Consider the following 21,965-nt stretch of genomic DNA (forward strand, 5'->3'; position numbering starts at 1 on the left):
CGGTTGAACCATCAAAGCCACTCTTGTATCTGGTCCTCTAAGTTTCAAAGTCTGTACAATCTTCCAGACCATAGACCTGCAGGATTTCTACACCTACATGAGACTGATTAATGCCTTGCTTAAAAAGGGTATCTGCCCAAAGGGCTATAAAAGACTCCCTGCCCTTTGATCCAGCTATCACTGTTGTTTACACCCCAAAGAGATAATAAGGAAAAAGACTTGCACAAAAATATTCATAACTTTGTTCTTTGTGGTGGCAAAAAATTGGAAAATGAGGGTTGGGGAATGGCTGGACAAATTGTGGTATCTGTTGGTGATGGAATACTATTGTGCTTAAAGGAATAATAAAGTGGAGGAATTCCATGGGAATGACCTCCAGGAACTGATGCAGAGTGAAAGGAGCAGAACCAGGAAAACATTGTACACAGAGCCTGATACACTGTGGCACAATCGAATGTAATGGACTTCTCTACTAGCAGCAATGCAATGATCCAGAACAATTTAGAGGGGTTTATGAGAAAGAACACTATCAACATCCAGAGAAAGAGCTGTGGAAACAGAAATTCATTAGAAAAATATATGATCGACCATGTAGTATGATAGGGATGATTAGGGTTTTAATGTTAAAAAATCACTCTATTGCAAATATGAATAACATGGAAATAGGTTTTGAACAATGATACATGTATAATCCAGTGGAACTGCTTGTTGACTTTGGGAGGTGGGGAAGAGAAAGCAGGGGGGTGAGGTGGTTCATGAATCATGTAACCATGGAAAAATATTCTAAATAAAAGTAAAAAAATTAAAGAAAGATAAATAGAAAAAAGGGCATATGCTGACAGCAGTGATTCCTTGATCTTGTAACTAGTACTATTGTTTAAAAAATGAAATTAAGCAAGTCTGGCATGACTTGTTTATGCATTTGTACTTACCCACAGTAACCAACACTTTCCTTTCTAAGTGTTTACAAACCACTCTTATACCCTGTTCTAAAATTTTTCCAGGAATTGATTTTGAGATCACTGGTCCAGAGTCTGGAAAATCTTACTTTCCTATTTGAAAATAAGGCAGCATTTGACAGTCTCCAGTGTTGTGGCTCCTCTCCTGCTTGTATGGCTTTTTAAAGATTAACAATGATTCAGCAATCATGTTATAGAGTCCTTTGGGTATCCAGAAATATGGTTCATCTGAATCTCATGACAAGAACTCTTTGAAGGCATCTAGATACTTTCTAATCAGGATCTCACACAGCTTGGATTTCATCTACATACCAAATATTTGTGTTCTATTTCTTCATAGTGAGAAGATTACTTTTCTTTGGTAGAGAAAAAAAGAGAGAAATGAAATTTTTGTGTTTGGGAACAAATGATACAAGTACACAGGCTTGTGTGCCAGATCACTAGGTGTGCCAATCAAGAAGATCCAGAAAGACCTGAGCAATGGAACAGAAAGGTTTGGGGTTTATAACTTTGTGTGTTTATTGTTTTGGTCATTTAGGAAGGACAATGGCATGGAGATGGGAAGATACTACGCCCATAAAACTGCTCTGTCAGCTTTAGGCAAACTTTAAACAAGGCATCTCTTCCAATAGACTTTCTCAAGTGGCACCATAAGATTTTAAAGCCAGTTTAAATAATTAAACTTCATGCTAGTCTGGGGGAAAGGAAGTAATACATAGGGAAGTGATTGTTATTTAACTTATTAAAATTTGTCATTTTATTTAAGCATTTCAATTTTGTGTTTTATTTATTCCTTTCCTGGCATCAATTCTATATGAGCATGTGCCTGAGAATAGTAAAAATTATGATTATAATAATCTACCATTTCTATATTTAAAAAGAATGACTAAGTGTCAAATTGAAAATGAAAATAGCATTTTCTCAAACTCCCATCTCATCTCCAGTACTCTTTATACTTGGAGTCAAATATCGGTGAAGGAAAGGTCTACTCTCTGTTGTACATTATACTTGAGGGAGGAAAACTTTAGGATGAACATAGAAATTTTTTCATCCAGTATCCTCAAGGCATATCAAGTGTCAAAGACACCACCAATATCTTCCCTTACTCTCTCAACCCCCAAATATCCAATTAGTTGCTAAATTTTGCTTTTTCTACCTTAACATCGCTTTTGTTTGTCCTCTTCTGTTCACTCATATAGCTACCTATCTAGTTAAGACCCTCCTCATTCCTAGACCATTTCCAACTTTCAGAATCCTTTGTTTCCTCCAAAATTCTATTCACCTTCTATATGAAACCTTTCTTTCCTCAGCTGTTCCCTTAAATTTACCTTGTATTAAAATATATTTTTGAGTATGTCTATTTATGTATATGCTGTCTTCCCTAGTAGAATATTAGCTCTTTGAAGGTAGGGATTATTTCATTTCTGTCTTCATATCCCCAATATGTAGCAGTGTGAGAAACAAATCAGGAACTCAATAAATGCTTGTTTCTGATTTCAGTAAACCTCATCCATGGCATTAATCTGTCCCAGGAGCCAGAATTTATAGTTGTTAAACTAATAAGAATTCAGAACAAAAGAAAGGATGGTGATGAAAATAATAGCTAAAATTTAAATAGTGATTTGTGGTTTACAAAGCCCTTTACAAAAATGTCCTTTGATCATAAAACAAGATCATATAGTGTTCTGCTTTTATTCTCTCATAAAGAGATAGAAATGCCTCCTGAACCAAATCTAAGTCAGACATGCATTAGGAAAGCTCCCATCCCAAGAAGGAATCCAGGTCTCTTCAAAGGATTAGGGGAAACTTACACCAGTAGAGTGTTCTAGTTGTAGGGGCTGAGTTGTTATGGTGGAAACACCATAGGATCAAAATTTGATTTTCCTAAACACATGGACAGAATCTCAGAAGAGATGATTTTGATTTTGATTCATTTTTTAGTACCTCTCCCATGTCATCTTGAGTGGTGAAAACACCATGTGGTAGCACCACTCCTGAGATATTTCTTGTTTTAAAAGATGGAAAATCTCTGAAAACTTCCCAGGGAGAACTTAAATATGCTCTTGGATAGACTGGTTCATTGTTTCTAAAGCAAAAATGGAGGCTTGGAATGGAGTGGGTTCATTAAGACTGTTCTGTCTCTGGAATATTACATATTTTCTCCTCCCCACCTGAATAGTAGTCTCTATGCCATCTCTTGTTTACATTTTTACATCTATAAATCTCATCTCCCTAGCCCTCTTATAAGTCCTAGTATGGTGAGGCCCAGGAATTATATTCTCCTACTCTTTCTGACATGTTAGGAGGGCTACCAATAAATATTTGCTGAATGGGCACCCAGATGACCGAATTAATGTTCTCTAACAGTAAACAGGAGCCATGGGCAAAAGGGGCAGCCATGCTTTGGCAGGCAGAATCTAAGCTGCAGTGACTTGCTCTGGGTAGATTTAGACTCCATCTGACCAAGGACTATTAGACAGTCCATCAAATCCATTAATTTCCTGAGTTTTTGAAGCTCCAATAGAAGGTACATATCCTTAGGCAGCAGTTAAATGACTAAACTATAAATATGGCATGGTAATGGAAATATAAGTCAAAATGATGAAAGGGACAGTTGATTCTACCCAAGAACAGAGACCCTATTGTTTAGAGGAAGCTTTGTTCCTAAGAGGTGGCAGAGAATTATTAAAAAAAGGACCTAGAACCTGATTGATGTTTCTTTCAACTGCCCACCAATCTATTTCTAGTCTGTGAATATAGAGCCTTGTCTATGATGGGAGCCACCAGCTTTCAATGCTCAGATCATAAACACTCACCTCCCATCTTATGTGTTCAGAAGTTGGATTTGTGAATTCAATAATTCAATTTAGGAACCTTTATTAAGAACTTACCATATTCCAAGGATTGAGAAAGGAGTGATTAATGATTTTTTAATAAGTGAGTGGGTTTTATAAGTGTATTTGTAGATTTTCCATGTACTCAGAGCTCAGAGGAATAAAAGACAAAAACAAAATGATCCCTGTTCTCAAGGAGCCCCTGTTGTACTGGCATGCCAGTAGGTACTAGGAATGGGGTGCATAGAAGAGGAAAGTGGATTTGGGGTGGTGTGAATGCTAACATTGCATTATCATTCTTAACTTATGGAGTGTAGTCAGATCTTTCCAATTCTTTCTTTGACACTATCTGTGGGACTATGGGCAAGTCATTTAATCTCTATGTATGCTGAGTCTACTCACCTGTAAAAGGGAAACAATAATGAACAGGGTATTTGTAGGGGAAGGGTTTAAAGCACTAGGTAAATTTTTTATTTTACTTTATGAGGCTATAAATTGGGAGGCAAAAGGGAACTTAGACACCATCTGGTCTATTCCTTCACTTTGCAGATTAGAAAGGAATCTCAGAGAAGTCAAATGGTCTTTTCAAGATCAACTCAGGTAGTGACAGAGGCAGTATTTGAACCCTGATTCTTTAACTCCAGAGTCACTAATATTTCCATTGTACTAGGTAGCATAGTGGATAAAATACTGGCCTTAGAGTCAATTATTTGAATTCAAATCTTGCAACACTCACTAGCTGTATGATCCTAAGTAAATTGCTTACTCTCTCCCCCAGGCTCATTATCATTATTACTTAATGGCTCTATTACAATCTGAAATTTGAAGAAAAAAAGTGTATTAATCAGCATGATTTCTAAGAGGTCCAACTTTTGCTGTGATTTGAGTTTCACCATCTTTGGAGATGATGATCTATAGGTATTCAAGGAATAGTAAAATTTCCACTAATCAAGACAAAACAGTTAATCTGAATTATGAAGAATAAGAAAGGGATGTTATTCCCATGTTCCTGTCTACACATCTAGTTTGTAACTGACTGAATTGCATTCTTGTTTCTTAGGCAATGATTCCCTAGTGGCACAAGGCAACATCAATAAGCATCATTCATTTAGTGAGTTTCTCAGATATCAGAAATTAACACAGGCAAGATTTGAAGTCAGATCTTCTTGAATCTACGTATTACACTCTTTCAATTGTACCACCTGTCCAGTGGACTTTCCTTGGCAGTAATTGCATTTTGAAAATGTGGAGTGGCTTTGAACATTTATGTTGGTGATTTGTTTAGGGAAGGGAATGGGCATTCGCTTCCAAGCCTCTGGTCTTTTGGATTGATAGCCAGTTACTACCTGGAGAGCATTATCACTATGTTAGAAAACAGTAATCTGGCATGCAAACACCATAGACAGCTAGAGAGTAGGAAATGCTCATCAATAGCCTAAAGTCCTGTGGCCACTTTGGAGATATTTTTGTAGTTTGCTAACATCATGCTGAGAAGTCCAAATCTTCTGCTTGGTGTGTCTTTATCTACACATATGTGACTATGCACATGCATGTACAACCTATAGATTTGTGTGTGTATATGTATATGTGTAGAGATTGTATACACACACACACACACATATATATATATATATATACATGGGTGACCATATATGTAGTATATGTATATGTATACATGTAGGGAGAGGGAGCATTGCATAGTGGAAAGAATCAGCCTCAGAGTTAGGAATTTTGTGTTTAAGTCCTTCCTCTGAAACATGCTTGTGTGACACTGGGCAGATCACTCTTAGTACCTCAGGTAACACTCTAAAAAGAATACTTACAGAGCTGGTGGCAGTTGTACTGATGAAGGGAGTTTTCTCATTAGGAGTTCCCTATATCACTAGAGTCACAATTATATTTCAAACATATATTTCAGTAACTCCACATCTATATATAATTTACCTTCATAGATGGACACATACACATTCTATCTATCTATCTATCTATCTATCCATCCATCCTTCTATCTATCTATCAATCTATCTATCTATCTATCTATCTATCTATCTATCTATCTATCTATCTATCTATCCTTCTATATATCTATCTATTTACCTGTCTATCCATCCATCCATCCATCCATCCATCCATCCATCCATCTTTCCATCCACCTATCTACCTACCTACCTACTTACCTACCTATCCATCTCTCTCTCTCTACACACACACACACACATATGCATGTATATACCCAATCAGACATACATATTTGCTACCACATTGATTGTATCTCTCTATAGACAGGTAGAATTCTTTTTGGGGTTGCATTCTTGGCTCTTCTCTTAGACTTTCTCCATAATGTTCCGGAAACCTCCCCACCCTAGAAGCTTGGTTGAACCCTAAATTTCTCACAATGGGAGTGCCTTCTTCCCTCTAGCCTACCCCTTTGAGTAGCTAGTTTCTCCTTGGAAAAGTAAGCATTTACTAATTGCTTGTGAAAAATATTATCACCACTTACATTATTATTATTATGCTGATGGTATGACAAAAACACTGGATTGAGATAACAAGGCTTGGAACATTGGGAAAGATACTTAACCAATCTGATCTTTGCCTTCTACATTTGTAAAATGAGATGGGATGGTTGAACTAGAGCTCTCCTTTTAATGTCCCTTTAATTTTGGCTTTGGAATTCAAGGACCTTGGATAAACTATTCATTATCTCTGGACCATTGAACCTCAGTTCTTTCATTCCCTTGTAAAGGGGTGTGTGTGTGTGTGTGTGTGTGTGTGTGTGTGTGTGTGTGTGTGTGTGTGTGTGTGTGCGTGCGCACACATGCGCTCTCTTATTTACTTTTCAGGGAGAGTATGATGAATGTTTCATGTCTTCTATGTTTCTTATTATGTACTTAAGAATCTTTTCTCATCTTAAGCAATTTCTTTGGTAGAGAAATAAACAGCTATCTTCTATCTAATGCTCATATTGTACATTGAGAATTTTTTCTAGAAAGGACCTGTTGACTTGAGGGGACCTTGGATGTGAGTCACACATATGCTTTATTCTTTTAAAGTCTGCTCAAGTGTTACTTTGGAGTGGGAGCCAAGTTGGCATGGAAAATGTATCTGTGAGGAGGCGTCAGATACCCCATAATGAACCCTGGTTCTTCTGAGCCTAGAATCATTTATTGGAGGTTCCCTGGACTGTAAGGTATATCTTGGGACCTCATATTCTTCATTTGTAGATCCTAGTGTGGGAACCCCCTTTATCAATGTATCAGTCACATACCTTAAATATATCATTTTATAGAGTTACTTGGGGATACAGAGAAGTTAAGTAACTTTGCCCCTGAGACACAGCTAGTAAGTATCAGAGGCATGATTTGATCCAAAGTCTTCCTGACTGGTTCTATTGAGCCCAAGGGGAGAGAATGAAGAGCAAGTGAAAAAGCACTCAGAATTAAAATGTAAGGAACCACAGTGCCATTAAAGCTACCTCAAAGTAAAATGGGTCTCCTCAGGGAATACTGACTTTCCTTTCCCTGGAGATCTTCATCATACAAACACTTGTTAGGGATGTTAGAAAGGGGATTCCTGGACTGGATTTTCACTGAGATATTTTCTATCTTCTTTGATTCAAAACCTTATTAGAGAATCTCCTTCCATCCTCTTAACTCCTATATGGAAGAAATGTCTACTTATCATCCTTTGATTAATATTTTAATCACAGGCATTTATTCACTTAAACAAGTATTTATAAGTTTCCATAGGAAGAGAGTCATTGGAGCAAAAAGAAAATAGTGACGGCCTTCAAGGAATTTACACTTTATTTGAGAAAATAACCAGTTTATCAACCAATCCAAGTTGATAAACTTTTTTTAAATCAGGTTTATTAAAGCAGACTCATTGCTAAATTCCTCTTTCATGCCTTCTTATACCATAAAGATGAAGATGATTCTGAGATCTCAAGAACTATTTCAGAGGAGTGCATGTGTGGGCTGGTCCTTAGCTTAGCTAAGATTGGAAAGGCTCATCAACAAAAGGTTGGCCACCAGAAGATGAATTTTTTTATAAGCCCAGAGATAAAGGCTGTCTAGCCAGTAAAGGGGGGTTGAGACCCATGTCACTTGGGGTCCTTGTTACAATGAGATCATCAGTCTCTTGGAGTATGAGAAAGAAAGACTTTTAGATGGATTTTAGATGAACAAGCAGTCACAGCAGCCAGGGAGCTTCTATCCTCATCCCTGACTCTTAACTTTCTTTCTCCTTCACTTTCTGCTTTCTTCCCTCCCTTCTCCATCTTTTTCTTTGTTTCTCTTTCCTGGTCCATGAATAAATGAATGAACTTATACACTGCCAGGAATATTTACTGGGCTTTCTCACATGGGACATGGATAATACAACAAGGTCAGATGGCTCTTTAACCAAATAAATAAGGAGTTTCTGTTCTGGACACACTGTCTTGTAAGTGTCAACATTTGGGAATTAGAGAGCTCAGGGGATTTCTTTCTTTCTGATGTCTTGTTCCCCAGAGCAGCCTCCTGGGTTGTGGTTGGCTTTCAGGAGCCCAGCAACCAGACAAGGCTGTATTCTGCAGGTGGTAAATTGGGGAAATAGTTTAGGATCTCATGGAGTGAGAAGTGTAGAATTTCAAAACATTTTCTTTATATGTGTGTATGTGTGTGTGTGTGTGTGTGAAGGATGTGTGTGCATGTGTGTATCTGTGGTGTCTATGTCTGTGTATAAACAAGTACAGGAAATTTTTTAAGGAAGAGAGCAAAAAGCAATAGGCAGCTAGGGGATATAGGGAATAAAGCACTGGACCTGGAGTCAGGATATTTTAAGTTCAAATCTGTCCTCAGATACTTATGAATTGTGTAACTTACCTGGGCAAGTCATTTAATTACCGTCTGCCTCAGTTACCTTAACTGTAAAATGAGTAAAAAATAATAACAGCAATCATCCAGGGGATGAAATGAGATATTTTCAAAATACCTAGCCCAATGATTGGCAGATAGTAGGTGTTTTATAAAAAGCTTGGGACCTTCCTGCCTTCCACCTGGTATAATTACTCTGGCTATTAGATAATTTTGTTCTCTAAAAGAACCTCTGTTTTAAGGCACTTCTGGCTTTTGGCTTTTACAGGTGAGAAGGCATGGAGGCATAGAGTGTGTCTTCAGCACACTCTGTTCACAGGGACTGTAAAGTTTCCTCTTCCCCAAATTCCAGTACCTAAGGGCTGTTAAGTGGAGATAGATGTGCCTGCAAAACTCCAATGAGGAGTCCTAGCCTATAAAACTGATTCTATTAGTGGGCAGAGTAGGCAGTGGCCAATTTGGAGTGAAAGGAAGCTCTCAGAAGGGTCTGGTCTGGTAGTTCATTCATTGATGACTTAAAATGAACAAATAAGGAAAGATCTTAGGAACAGTCAAGACTGACCATTCCTAAATAGAAATTCCCAGTACATAAATGGGTACTTGACTATCATCATTTAAAAATTGGCTTATTCAGGTTCTAATAGATGCCAAAGGGGAATCTGAGATCACTGAAGCATAAAAGCAAATAACTCTAGAAATTATCTCATCCAAAGTCCTCCTTTTACAGATAGATGATTCAACTGAGGTCCCAATAGTGAAGTAATTTACTTATTCCCATACGGAGATTATGAGGTAGCAGGATTTGGACCATCTGACTCCAGACTCCCTCAGACCACAAGACAAGGGAAGCATGGTTCTTGCTCTTAAAGTGCTTTTAGAAGTCTCCTTACTAGCTTTCCAAGATGCCTACAATACCAAATTTTGTTCAATTGTTTGGATCCAGGTATAGAAGCCCCCTGTTACCCTGTAACATTTCCTGGGAGAGGTGAAGCAAAAAGGCAATAATATCTATTGAACTTTTGTTCAACAATGGATATTTAAGTGATGGAAATTAATTTATCATGTTAGGGAAATAGTCCCTGGGGCAGATGATGAAGAAATGGTTCAAGGGGCAAGCACATGTTGACACATTGATTAAAGAGGATGGGGAGAAGAACCTGAAGCATACTTGGAGGGGTTGGGTCCAAGTGGGAACCAGAGTAGGGGACCCTGGTCAGCCTGGTCAGCAAGAGGTGGCTAGAGTCAGAAGATAAAAAGGGACATAAGAAGGGAAGGTGAGGGAGACAAAAGATAAACTTAGTCAACTTCATATTTTTTCCTAAGACAATCAATCCCTCTTTCTAAGAATGGTAATGATAATGTAATCCATCCTTTTACTTTCTTTAGATCAATGAGAGTTTTTGCCGAGTTAGGCTTATAACCCATTTCTACAAATGGTTGGGTTTTTTTCCTATATGTAGCATTCATTGGATGGGAACAATGTGGCTGGGATTGGTTTATGGTGGAGGTTAGGTACATCCCTTTACACTGTCAGCAAACCAAGATAGAATAAGAATGTCAGGATTCATAAGGTGAGAGCAAAACCCCAGCTGAAATGAAAAAGAGAGGCTGACTTGTTTGATGATCCTTAGAGCTTTGGTCTGTCTGACTAAATATAACATCAATAGAAAATGGATTTATAGGACTCAAGTCAAGCAAACTAGGAATTACAAGAAACTACATTGCTTTTGGTGGAGGGATATGGAGGAAAAGAGGGAGAGACAGAGACAGAGACAGAGATGTGTGTCTATGTAAGAGACAGACAGACAGATGGACAGACAGAGAGGCAAATGGAAATCTTGACAAGCTCCCTGAGAATCTCTGACCTTTGCCACCCATCATGCAAGAGGCTTAATCTGTTGATCTGTAGTCTGGACACGGGCAGTATTTTGTACTTTTCTTGCTTCTCATATTATCCGTAGGAGTTTCTACCTAGAGTCAGGCCAGTATTTTAGAACAAAATAATAGGTTGAGTCTCTTTTAACATAGCAGCATTTCATTAAGAAATTGGTTTACCTTTTGGTCCAGAGTAGAAAAGTGCCTCTCTTAATTTTAACCTGTACTGCTGATGTGTTCATTCCTTCTTTCATTTTTGTCTCTCAAATGAACACAGGTAAGGGCTCCCTGTACTTAAGCAGAGGCGATAGGCTAGGGGGAAAAGAGTATAATCAGTACATTATGTGTTGGAATAAATACTGCTTTTAGTTTTCTGTCTTTTTAGATATTTGGAAAGTCACTATGTTCCTGAGCCTCAGTTTTTTTTAATGTGCAAAATGAAGATAACTACTGCCCAATTCATCTCATAGGGATAGAATGTGAATAAAATTGTACATTATGTATAAAACTGCTTAGGAAAAAAACTAATATATTGCCAAAAGATGGATTGCATTTCTTATTTGAAGGAGCAAAAACTTTTAAGTAAACAAATACTATATTTCCAAAATATAATGTATTATTAAGGAACTGAGCTGATATTTTAGAAGATTTAAAGGGAAATTGAGACCTCCAGAGAGGAAACAACTTGCCTAAGGATATTTAGGTTGTAACTGAAATATTTGAACTCAGGACTTCTGCCACTATATTCAGCTCTTTCCCACTGAATTTCAGATAGTCTGCAGATAAAGAAGGTAATACTTGAACAAGGCACTAGGTAAGTGCTGCATTTGAAGCTATAGAATTAAAGAGCTTCAAATAGCTTCATTCAGAATCAAGAAAATAGCCCAAGAACAGAGAAAGAAGAGGGGAGGGAGACAATCTGGATCATATTACTTCAGAAAATTAATGTGGAAATTTGTCACTAAAATTTTAAAAAGGAAATACCCTGAGAACTTTTCAGTTCTACAGTGAGCATTGTCAGAACTCTGCCCAACTCTTGTAAATAGCATTAAAATCTTGGCATCATTGGGGGCTGTGAAGAAAGGAGTAAAGGAGAGGAGTGATGAAAATATGATGGTTCAGAAAGATATGATGAGTTAAATTGGAAACTAAATGCTTTATCTTGCATTTCACTAAAAGTATAGGTTTGATTTATTTTTTTAAAATATTAGGGGGCAGCTGGGTAGCTCAGTGGATTGAGAGCCTGGCCTAGAGATGGGAAGTCCTAGGTTCAAATCTGGCCTCAGACACTTCCCAGCTGTGTGACCCTGGGCAAGTCACTTGACCCCCATTGCCTACCCTTACCACTCTTCTGCCTTGTAGCCAATACACAGTATTGACTCCAAGACGGAAGGTAAGGGTTTAAAAATAATAAAAATATTAAAATCTATTTGTTTGTTACATTAATGGAGTCTCTGTCTCTTTTTTGCAGGTGGAAAAGGAAGAAAGGTTGTATTGATTATTCACATTATGACCTGTAAATGTATGTTATCTACATTTCTTAATCAGAAGTAAGAATAAGACTTCTGCATCTGCTCAGAGTGAAAGACAATCCTATATGCAATACATGTTTATTACCTTGAATGCTTATTTCAGAACTAAAAGACCCTGTTACTCAATTTATAGAGACCTAGACCTGAGGCTATATTGGGGTATTTCCCAGAAGGCTACAGGCTCTATTGATTTTATACATTTTATTCCCCCAGAAAAGAATGTAGCTTTCTGAGGTGGGCTCTGTCTTTTATCCTGAGTGTTTAAGGACACAAACTTGCTCATAGTAGGCACTAAAAATAATTGAAGTAAAAAAGCCTTAGGATAAAAGATATTTAATGGTTGCCCAAAGTTTCTCATTCCCTAGCATGATACCAATATGAAAAATGAAGCAACACTAAAAGGAACGAGAGGCTTAAGAGGAAGAGAATAAAGAGATAAGAAGGGAAGAGTTCACCATGAAGTACCAGGGAAATGTTAGGTCCTTGGCATGATGCCTTTGACTTGATAAAGGACATTCCTTGATAATAGGAAGGCTGCCATAGTGACTGCAGTGAGCAATGCCCTTTTCCAAAGGCAAAGAGAAAGATGAGTTCTCCTTGTATTAGCTGGCATCCACTAGCAGTGTGGCAGTCAGCATTTCACTAAACCTTTCTTTGGAAGGCAACATGGTGGAGAACCAGAAAGATTCAGGCAGCAGGCAGTGGAGTTGGCCAACTGCATGCCAAAATCCCTTTTAATCCTGACCTTTTTCAAATTTCCCAGCCTGCTACCAAAGTGAGAATCTTGAGTGGAATCTTTAAATTACAGTATTTGAATCAAAAAGTGTCTTATCCTGTTTCCATTGTAAATAACTTGAGAGTACTTTCCAACTTAGTCCTGTCATAAGGTGGGTCAAGCAGCAAGTCGACCTCCCTATATCATTCTTTTAAGACAAGTATTCCAGCCCAGGCTCAAAGAAAGTTATTTACTTAATAACAACAACAGCTAGCATTTATATAGTTCCTATTATGTGCTGGATACTGTGTTAAGCACTTTACATACTTTTTTTCATTTAATCTTCACAGTAACCTGGGAGGCAAATATCATTATTATCTCTATTTTACAGATGAGAAAATTGAGTCAAACAGAGATTGAGTGACTTGTTTATAGCTTGTATATGTCTGTGGCCAGATTTGGATTCAGATCTTCTTAACTTCAGTCCTGGTGCTCTACTCACTGCATCTCCTAACTTCCTAGTAGCTCCTTTAGTATTAAGGGGTTTAGTGATACCATCATTTAATGTAGGATTTTTAAAAAGCCCTACCAAACATTTAATGAAAAGAGTATTAATTGTTTGTTTTTTTTATGGGAAGCTAGGGGCTTGCCTCATTGGCTGATTTCTTTTGGGAAGAAAGAACTATTAAAATTTGGAAGGAAGTTGAACTTTTGATGAGTGTTGATGGATATGTCACTGCTAAAAGGTCCCAAAGGGCTGGGAGAAAGAAAGAAAGAAAGAAAGAAAGAAAGAAAGAAAGAAAGAAAGAAAGAAAGAAAGAAAGAAAGAAAGAAAGAAAGAAAGAAAGAAAGAAAGAAAGAAAGAAAGAAAGAAAGAAAGAAAGAAAGAAAGAAAGAAAGAAAGAAAGAAAGGAAGGAAGGAAGGAAGGAAGGAAGGAAGGAAGGAAGGAAGAAATATATATATATATATGTATATATATATATCAATATATATCAAGATAGGGTCTATATCTGTGATTTCACCATTATTGGGAACTCCCAAGTGAGGAAAGAAATTCCCTCAACCAGTATAGGTGGACACCTTCACGACAACCCATAGTCTTAAAGGATTGCCAAGAACAATGAAAAACCTGATTCATCAAGATTATGTAACTAATATGTATTAGAGGCAGGTCTTGAATACAGATCTTCCTGACTTTGAGACTGATTCTCTACCCACTGTGCTATACTGTTTATAGACACACTTAGGCACAAGTGCACCTATGTATATGTCATGTGCACATACATGTATATGTATCATGTGTCTGTATCTTAATGGAACACCTAGATTGTCCATCAGTTGGTCTTTTTGTGTGTTCAGACATTTATACATTTTTTGATAACATCTTACAATATCATTTTCCCTTCATGATTCCTTATTTATAATGGGATCTTACCAATAATTCTCTTCTACAATGCACTTCTCCTTTTACTGTTTGGGCAATCTTCAATTTCAATTTTTTATAGATTGGAATGTTTCATGACTCATACCCATACTACAACACTGGCAGCATATTTATATTACAAAATATGGACCTTTGTTTCATGGAAAAGCTTGGCGTCATCAAAATGACTGACTTCATAGAACACTGTTGTGAACATCATCTAAACACCCAATGAAGGCATCTTTGATGAAGGTATTAAAGCAAACAGGCAGGCTCTCACACAAGTGCTATTTCATAGTAGATGATATCTTTACCATTGTACAATTGCCAGAAAGTTATAGAAAATAATAGCTCACACTTGATAACTACTAAAAAGCCTCTTTTTTAAAATTAAAACTTCAAGTTTTCTCTGCCAACAAAGTCCCTTGTGAGTATGTTATAACTGTGGGATAATAGCTCATATTTATGTATTCCTTTAGGTTTACAAAAGCACCTATCATCTTACTTGATGCTACTATGAGTCTGTGAGGTAGGAACTACTATTTTCCTCATTTACAGATGGGGAAACCAAGACTCAAAGAGGTTATTTGCTAGTAAGTACCTGAGATGGAATTTGAACCCAGATCTTCCTGATTCTAAGACTTACTCCTTACCCACTATATTGTGCTGTCAAGAACAGAACACAATGGCACAAATGGATCCTCAGCAGGGCAGAATGCATTGGCACTGTTGTTTCATTTTCTTTGGAGCATATACCTCTCTTTTTAAAGCCTAGGATCTCATCCAATTATAGGATATGCTAAGAAAGAGTTTAAGATCTCCTCTTCTGTAGATTTCTGGGCACTGAAGAGGTTCTTGCCAATGTGGAATATTGAGTGTAGAAGTCCTCCCTTGGAGAGAGAAGGAGCTTGACATAAAGGAACTCTCAGCCTCCCTGCTAGCCTTAGGAGTCTCTGAGAGGCTGATCTTACGTGACAACTCACCAACACGAGTATGGGCACCTCTTGCTGTAGCGGCAACAGTAAAATTGCCATTCCCGATCTAGGACCGATTCGAAATAGCGGCTCTGGAAGCCAGCCACGAGGCCATTGCTGGAGCATGTCTGATACCTGAGAGAAGGGAAAGAAAAAAACACATAATCCAAAGAGATGATTAGTTTGGGTTCACATTTAACACTCCTAGTGACTGATTCCCACCTGATCGTTTCCTAAGCATTAGGCATTGGTGTGTTCTGTATGTCAGATAATACACTGCAGATATTGACCAAGTAAATCATCCTCAGAAACATGCAGGTCTATGGAAGGGGTCATATTGGAGAGAAGGCAAATGACTTAATAAAGGAAAGAGACTCATATTTACAACACAGGGTATTAGACCCTGTGTCAGGACTGAAGGGACCTTAGAAACTTCCTAGTCCAGTTCCCTTATTGATAAGGTGAAAGAAATAAGGCGTAAAGAGGGTAAGTGAAGGAATGAATGAATGATCTAGCTATAAAACCTCCTTTGTTGATATAAAGACCTAAATAGTTGGAGAAGCAAATGCTTGTGGGAAGTTAGACTCAATGTAATAAAAATGGCAGCAGTAAATAAATTAATTTACTCATTCAGGTCTGGACCAACCAAATTCCCCAAAGAATATTCTATATATAGACTTAGAAAAAATAATATAAAAAAACAAAAGGTCAAGAAACTCAAGGATAATAATGAAGAAATGTGGAGGAAATGGATGGAAAGGATCTATCAAAATGGATTTAAAACTGTACTAGATAGCAGTTATCCTTAAAGATGAGCTCCAAATTGATATATGACTCTAATAAAAAAAAAGTCACCGATCCTATCTTTTTGTCATATGATGCCTTCTCTAATTGGGGGAGGGATAGAGGGAGTAACCTGAGTGTTTTAATGTAAGAAATAAGCAAATAAATCTAAATTTTAAAGTTATATATGCTAAGAGGAAAATGACAAATATTGAAGATTCTGTGGGAAAACAAGTATCCTGGAACATTGCTGAGGGAATTATTAATAGGTCCAGTTATTCTTGAAAGAATTTTAGAATTATGAGTAGAAAGTTACTAATATAGGGATACCCTTTGCTTTAGTTATACCGTGATCCGGCTTATTACCTAAAGAAATCAAAGAGGAGATGGATCTATACATACAAAAATGTCTGTAGCAATTCTTTTCATGGTAGCCAAAATTTCAAACTAAGAAGGTGTTCTCTTATTGAGAAATGACTAAACAAAGCTTATAAAAATCGTGCAATCTTCATGACAAGCCAAAGAGATAGGTTGGAGAATTATTATTATCTCTATTTTACAGATGAGAAAATAAAAGGAAAATGGAATTGACTTACTCAAGATCATGCACGTGAGTACAAGAATGGTGACATCAACTCACTTCTTTCTGTTTCAAGCCTAGTGTTATTTTCATTTTTCATCTTTGTCCTTCCCATAATCATATGATCATCAAAAGGTAGACTAAGGCTAGGGACTGGATTTGGGATGCCATTCAAACAGAGAACCCTGAGATGAGGGAACAACCTTTACTAATGCAGGTTGACACCTTCTCTGGAAATCTAGAACACTAAAGAAGTTAGATGAGTTGACCAGGATCAAAAAGCTGATATGTATCAAAGGTGCGGCTCTACTTTCTTTTTCTCTACCCCAATTTGGGGATAATGATACCTTTAATCCCTCCCTTGAAGGACAATTTTGAGGATCAAATTAGATAATTTATATAAAATAACCTGCAAAAATAAAGCAATCACCAGTGCCTAGAGTACGTACTAGCTTGTTTCAGATCTCCTTAACACAATGCTGGCATTTTCAGGTTGGTAAAAATAAAGCAGTCCTTAAATATCTTAATTTTCCCCAACTATTGCAAAACTCTAGAAGGCCTAGATCTATATCTGGAGAATATCAACTAAGCTCCAGGGGCCATGTTTAGAATCTGAAAATGGGAAAACTAGTATAGACAGCAAGAGGCTAACCCACAGCATCATATTCTTAAGTGAGAAATATTACTGTTAGGAATATGGATGGTCTGATTATCTTGGACTTCTGAAGGCAGCTGGTGATAGAATCAACAATTCTGGGCCTTAATAGATCATTATACCCTTCTGTGTCCTCAACGTCCCTGAGTCTATAATTAATTAGCTCCCTGAGTTTGTGTCCTTTATCTGGTTCTGATTTAAGCAGCAAGTCTATTAATTGCTTGATTCCAAGAATTTATTAATCATCTTGTATATACCAGACACTGTACTAAATGTTGGAGATACAGAGACCATTCCCTTCACAGAACTTATATACTGTCTATTGGGGAAGGGGGAAGAACCAGAAAGGACAACATATGGTTGAATAAGAAATGAGAACCCATGATTTCACTGGTATATGAACTTCCTGAATTAAAGGACTTCCTTTACCAATGCAGATAAGCATCTAAAGTCCTGTGAAGTTAAATAACTTTAATTCAATAAACATTTATTAAGTCCCTATTATATACTAAGAAATGTAACTAAATTCTAGGGTCAAAAAAAGAGGCAAAGGACAGTATCTTTCCTCAAGAAACTAAGAGTCCAATGGGGGAGACAACATGCAAACACAAACGAAAAAAAACCAATTATATACAAGATAAATAGGGAATAATTAAGAAAGGGAAGGCACTGGAATCAAGAGGGGTTGGGGGAGGCTTCTCCAGGTGGGATTTTAGCTGGAAAAGTTTAGAAGGAAGTGGGTCAGTATTTAGTACTTCATCCATAGTGGGCAGCCAGAGAGAATGACTGGACCCAGAAGCTAGAGTGTCTTATTTGTGGGGCATCTAGTAGGAAATCCTGAAGTAGGGAGAGACTTGAAGGTGGCAGAGCCACCAGCACACCATTGCAGTAATCAAGAGAAGAGGGAATGAAGGCTCACACTAGAGTTGTAGCACCATCAGAGGAGACAAGGGGACATTCAAGAGATGTTGCAGATGTGAAATAGGTCTTGATGTGGGGAATAAGGAATAGGGAAGAGTCCAGGATGACTTTGAGGTTGGGAGCCTGAGGGGCTGTGATCCTCTACAGTAACAGAGAAGGTAGGAACGGGAGGAGAGTTTAGAGGGACAGATCATGTTTTGAAATATTGAGTGTAAGATATTTACTGGGCATACAGCTTGAGATTGTCTGAAAGGTAGTTGGACATGTAAGATTAGAGATTAGTAGAGAGATTGGGGCAGGATAAGAAGATCTGAGAATCACTGACATAAAGATGGTAATTAAATCCATGAGAATTGATTAGATTACCCAGGGAAGTAGGATGGAGAGAAGAGGACCCAGGGAAGAATCCTGGGGAGCATCTACAGTTAGAGCATGATCTAGAGGAGAATACAGCAAATGAATCAGAGAAGCAATCAGATAGGTAGGAGGAGAACCAGGGAAGGGAAAAGTCCTGAAAATCCAGAGAATAGAATATTAAGGAAGAGAGAGTGATCAAATGTCCAAGGTTGCAGAGAGGTAAAAAAAGGTGAAGGTTGCAAAAAGGCCATTGGTTTTGGCAACTAAGAGATCATTAGTAACTTAACTAGTCTTGCATACCCAGTGTGTTTAGGGTGAGACTTGAACTCAAGTCTCCTATGATTTAATGCCAGTTTGTTCCATTATGCTACAAATCACACTATATAGCCTTTCAGAAATTACATACAAGATATATAGAAAGCAGATGCTAGTTGACATGTTAAATTAAATTAGGATTATAAGAAATTCCCTACCTCTCTACCATTTATTCCACACAAAATGAAATATGGGAGACTGGCAGCTGGTTAAGTATGTACAACAAATCTCAAGAGAAATAGTATACAAACAATCTAGGAAGGAAATGGCAGCAATATTTTAGGGAGTATCTAAGATCCAAAATATTTTTCTAACCTTGCAAGTAGGCATAACCACACACATAACCTATATTGATATACAAATAATGATATAAAATATTAGTTATCTTATGCATCATGTGGGATAATATACAACCTCATAATTATAAATGATTACATGGTCACATGCTTGTAGACAGCTAGATGGTTCAGTGGATGGTTCAGCTGGTTCTGGAGTCTGGAAGACCTGAGGTCAAATGTCACCACAAATACTTACTATCTGTGTAACCCTGGGCAAGTCACTTAATCCTGTTTGCCTTAATCCTTTGGGGAAGGAAATGACAACTCTCTCCATTATCTTTGTCAAGAAGACTCCATGGACAGCACTGATGTGCGGTGATCACATATGGAATCACAAAGAGTTGGACACAATTGAACAATAACAAATATAGTCAAATATGTTCTGTATGTGATTATATATTATGAATATGTGCCTAAACATAAATATATAGATTGTATAATCCTATACAATACAATATTATGTATAATAATCATCATATATGAAATGATTCTATATAATTCTATATAGTGATTTTCTATCTATCTATCTAACTTTACTGTAAGATATCAGAGTCAGAGTGACCTCCTAGAAAAAACATTCTTTTTTATAAAGTTTATTTATTTAATTAATTAATTTAGAATATTTTTCCTTGGCTATGATTCTTGTAACCTCCCCTTCTCCCACCCCTTCCTGTGTCTAATGCACAATTTCACTGAGTTTTACATGTGCCATTGATCAAGACCTATTTCCATATTATTAATATTTACACAAGGGTGATTGTTTAGAGTCTACATCCCTAATCATATCCCCATTGAAGCATGTGATGAAGCAATTGTTTTTCTTCTGCGTTTCTGCTCCCACAGTTCTTTTTCTAGATGTAGATAGCGTAAGTCCCTCAGAATTGTCCTGGATTGTTACATTACTTCCAGGATAGAAGTTATTACATTCAATTATGCCACAGTGTATCTGGCTCTGTGTATAATGTTCTCCTGGTTCTGGTCCTTTCACTCTGCATTAATTCCTCAAGGTCTTTCCAGTTCACATAGAATTCCTCCAGTTCATTATTCCTTTTAGCACAATAGTATGGAAAAAGCATTCTTGATTTCACATCATCTGACTTAAGTCTCAACTTGGCCACCTCTGTCCCTCCTTCTGGGGAAGTTTTTTCCTATATAAAATGAGGAGGTTAGGCCAGATCACCTCTGAGATCCCTTTTGGTGCTAACTCTGGGATCCCGTGATTCTTGTCACATTTGAGGTCAGTAAGGTATTGTGGTTTAGAGTAATCACTCAACCTGCAATCAGGTTCCAAAACCCACCTCAGAGACTATTCTTGGACACGATATTCATCCTCTCTCAGCCTCAGCTTCAGCCTCTATAAAATGGGGATGATATTTTGAGTTACAGACAGATTGTATGGCATAGTGGGTAGAGAGCTGACTTTGGAGTCAGGAAAACTTGAGTGTAGGTCACACCACTGGAAAATCATGGCTGGGTGACTGGAGAGAAGTCACAACCCTCCCCCTCCAAGTCTTATGGAGCTCTTCTAAGACCATAAGGACAGAGAAGAAGCTGATTGCCAAGGCAGAAGGAGTGAAATTGTAAGTCTGATCTTAAAAACTTTTGTAGGACCTGACTCAGAGGGCTGGTGTGAGACTCAAATGAAATCATCTGCATCACAGACGATCATTTGAGCAATCTATTAGGGTCAGGCACTGGGTTAAATTCTTGGGGTCCCAAAAGAAAGGGTAAAAACACAGAAATAGATGCCACCTTCCAAGAACTTGCTTACTAATGGGGGAGGCAGCAAGGCAATAAATCAATCCTTACAAGGCATACTTAGGGCACGTAGAAGGTAACTTTAGAGGGTCCATATGCCTGAGAAGGTGGAGCAGGGCACCCATCGTAGACTGGGTCATTTGAGCTAAGTCTGAAAAGGAGCCAGGGCTGTCAAGAGTGGAGATGAGAAAAGAGAGTCTGCCAGGAATGCCAGTACAAGGGCTGGAGATGAGAGATAGAGTTTGGGGGATTGAGGAATAACAAATAAGCCAAGGTTGCTGGACCATAGAGTGTGTAGATGGAACTAATATATGAGAAGATGAAATGGTAGGAAGGGGACAGGTTGTAAAGAATCTTAAATGCCAAACATAGGACTTTATATTTGATCTTGGAGGTAATAGAGAGCCATAGAGTTTACTGAATAGAAGGGTGACATGGGCAGATTTATACTTTTAGAAATTCACTTTGGAAATTGTGTGGAGGATAGAATGGAGTGAGGAGAGACTTGGGGGAGAAAAAGTAATTGGAAAACTACATTGGGGCAGCCAGGTGGCTTGGTAGATTGAGAGGCAAATTTGGTTTCAGACATTTCCTAGCAGTATATCCTGGGCAAATCATTTAACTTCCTTTGTCTAGCTCTTACTGCTCTTCTGCCTTGAAATCAATATCTAGCAATGGTCGAAGACAGAAGATAAGGATTAAAAAAAAAAGAAAACTATGGAAAGAGTCCAAGTGAGGGGTAATAAGATCCTGTACTACAATGCTGAATACCTAAGTAGAGAAAAGGATATGAAGAGAGCTGAATTTAAGGGAAAGGGAGTAGCTTCCTTGGACACATACTGACTCTGTGACTCTGAGCAAGTCACTTGATTTTCAGGGTCCCCAGGCAATTCTGTTCTAAGGTTATATGTTACAGATCAGGTAGAGATCTATAGTAGAAGAGACAATTTCCTTATTGGGCATTCCCTGCACAATTGAAATCATAGATTCTGTCCAAACATAAAAATTGTGTTGAAGAAGAATTACAGTAAGATGCCATCTCCCAAAGCCTCCCCTTTTTGATGCCACCAATGCCAAGGCACCACTGTT

The 21,965-nt window shown here is 37.7% G+C and overlaps 1 protein-coding gene across 1 annotated transcript in view; it reads right to left on the reverse strand.

The window, feature by feature from the left end:
• Nucleotides 1-21,001, reverse strand: part of DPT (dermatopontin) — a 30,507-nt gene extending 9,506 nt beyond the window's left edge. The window contains exons 1-2 of the mRNA XM_056814609.1: nt 20,928-21,001; nt 15,179-15,391 (exon numbers count right to left, since the gene is read on the reverse strand). Coding sequence (XP_056670587.1) covers nt 15,179-15,391; nt 20,928-21,001 — 287 coding nt within the window. The remainder of the gene's footprint in view (nt 1-15,178; nt 15,392-20,927) is intronic.
• Between the last annotated feature and the right edge of the window lie 964 nt (nt 21,002-21,965).

This window comes from Monodelphis domestica, chromosome 2 (genome assembly GCF_027887165.1).
Source record: "Monodelphis domestica isolate mMonDom1 chromosome 2, mMonDom1.pri, whole genome shotgun sequence".
Taxonomy (NCBI): Eukaryota; Metazoa; Chordata; class Mammalia; order Didelphimorphia; family Didelphidae; genus Monodelphis; species Monodelphis domestica.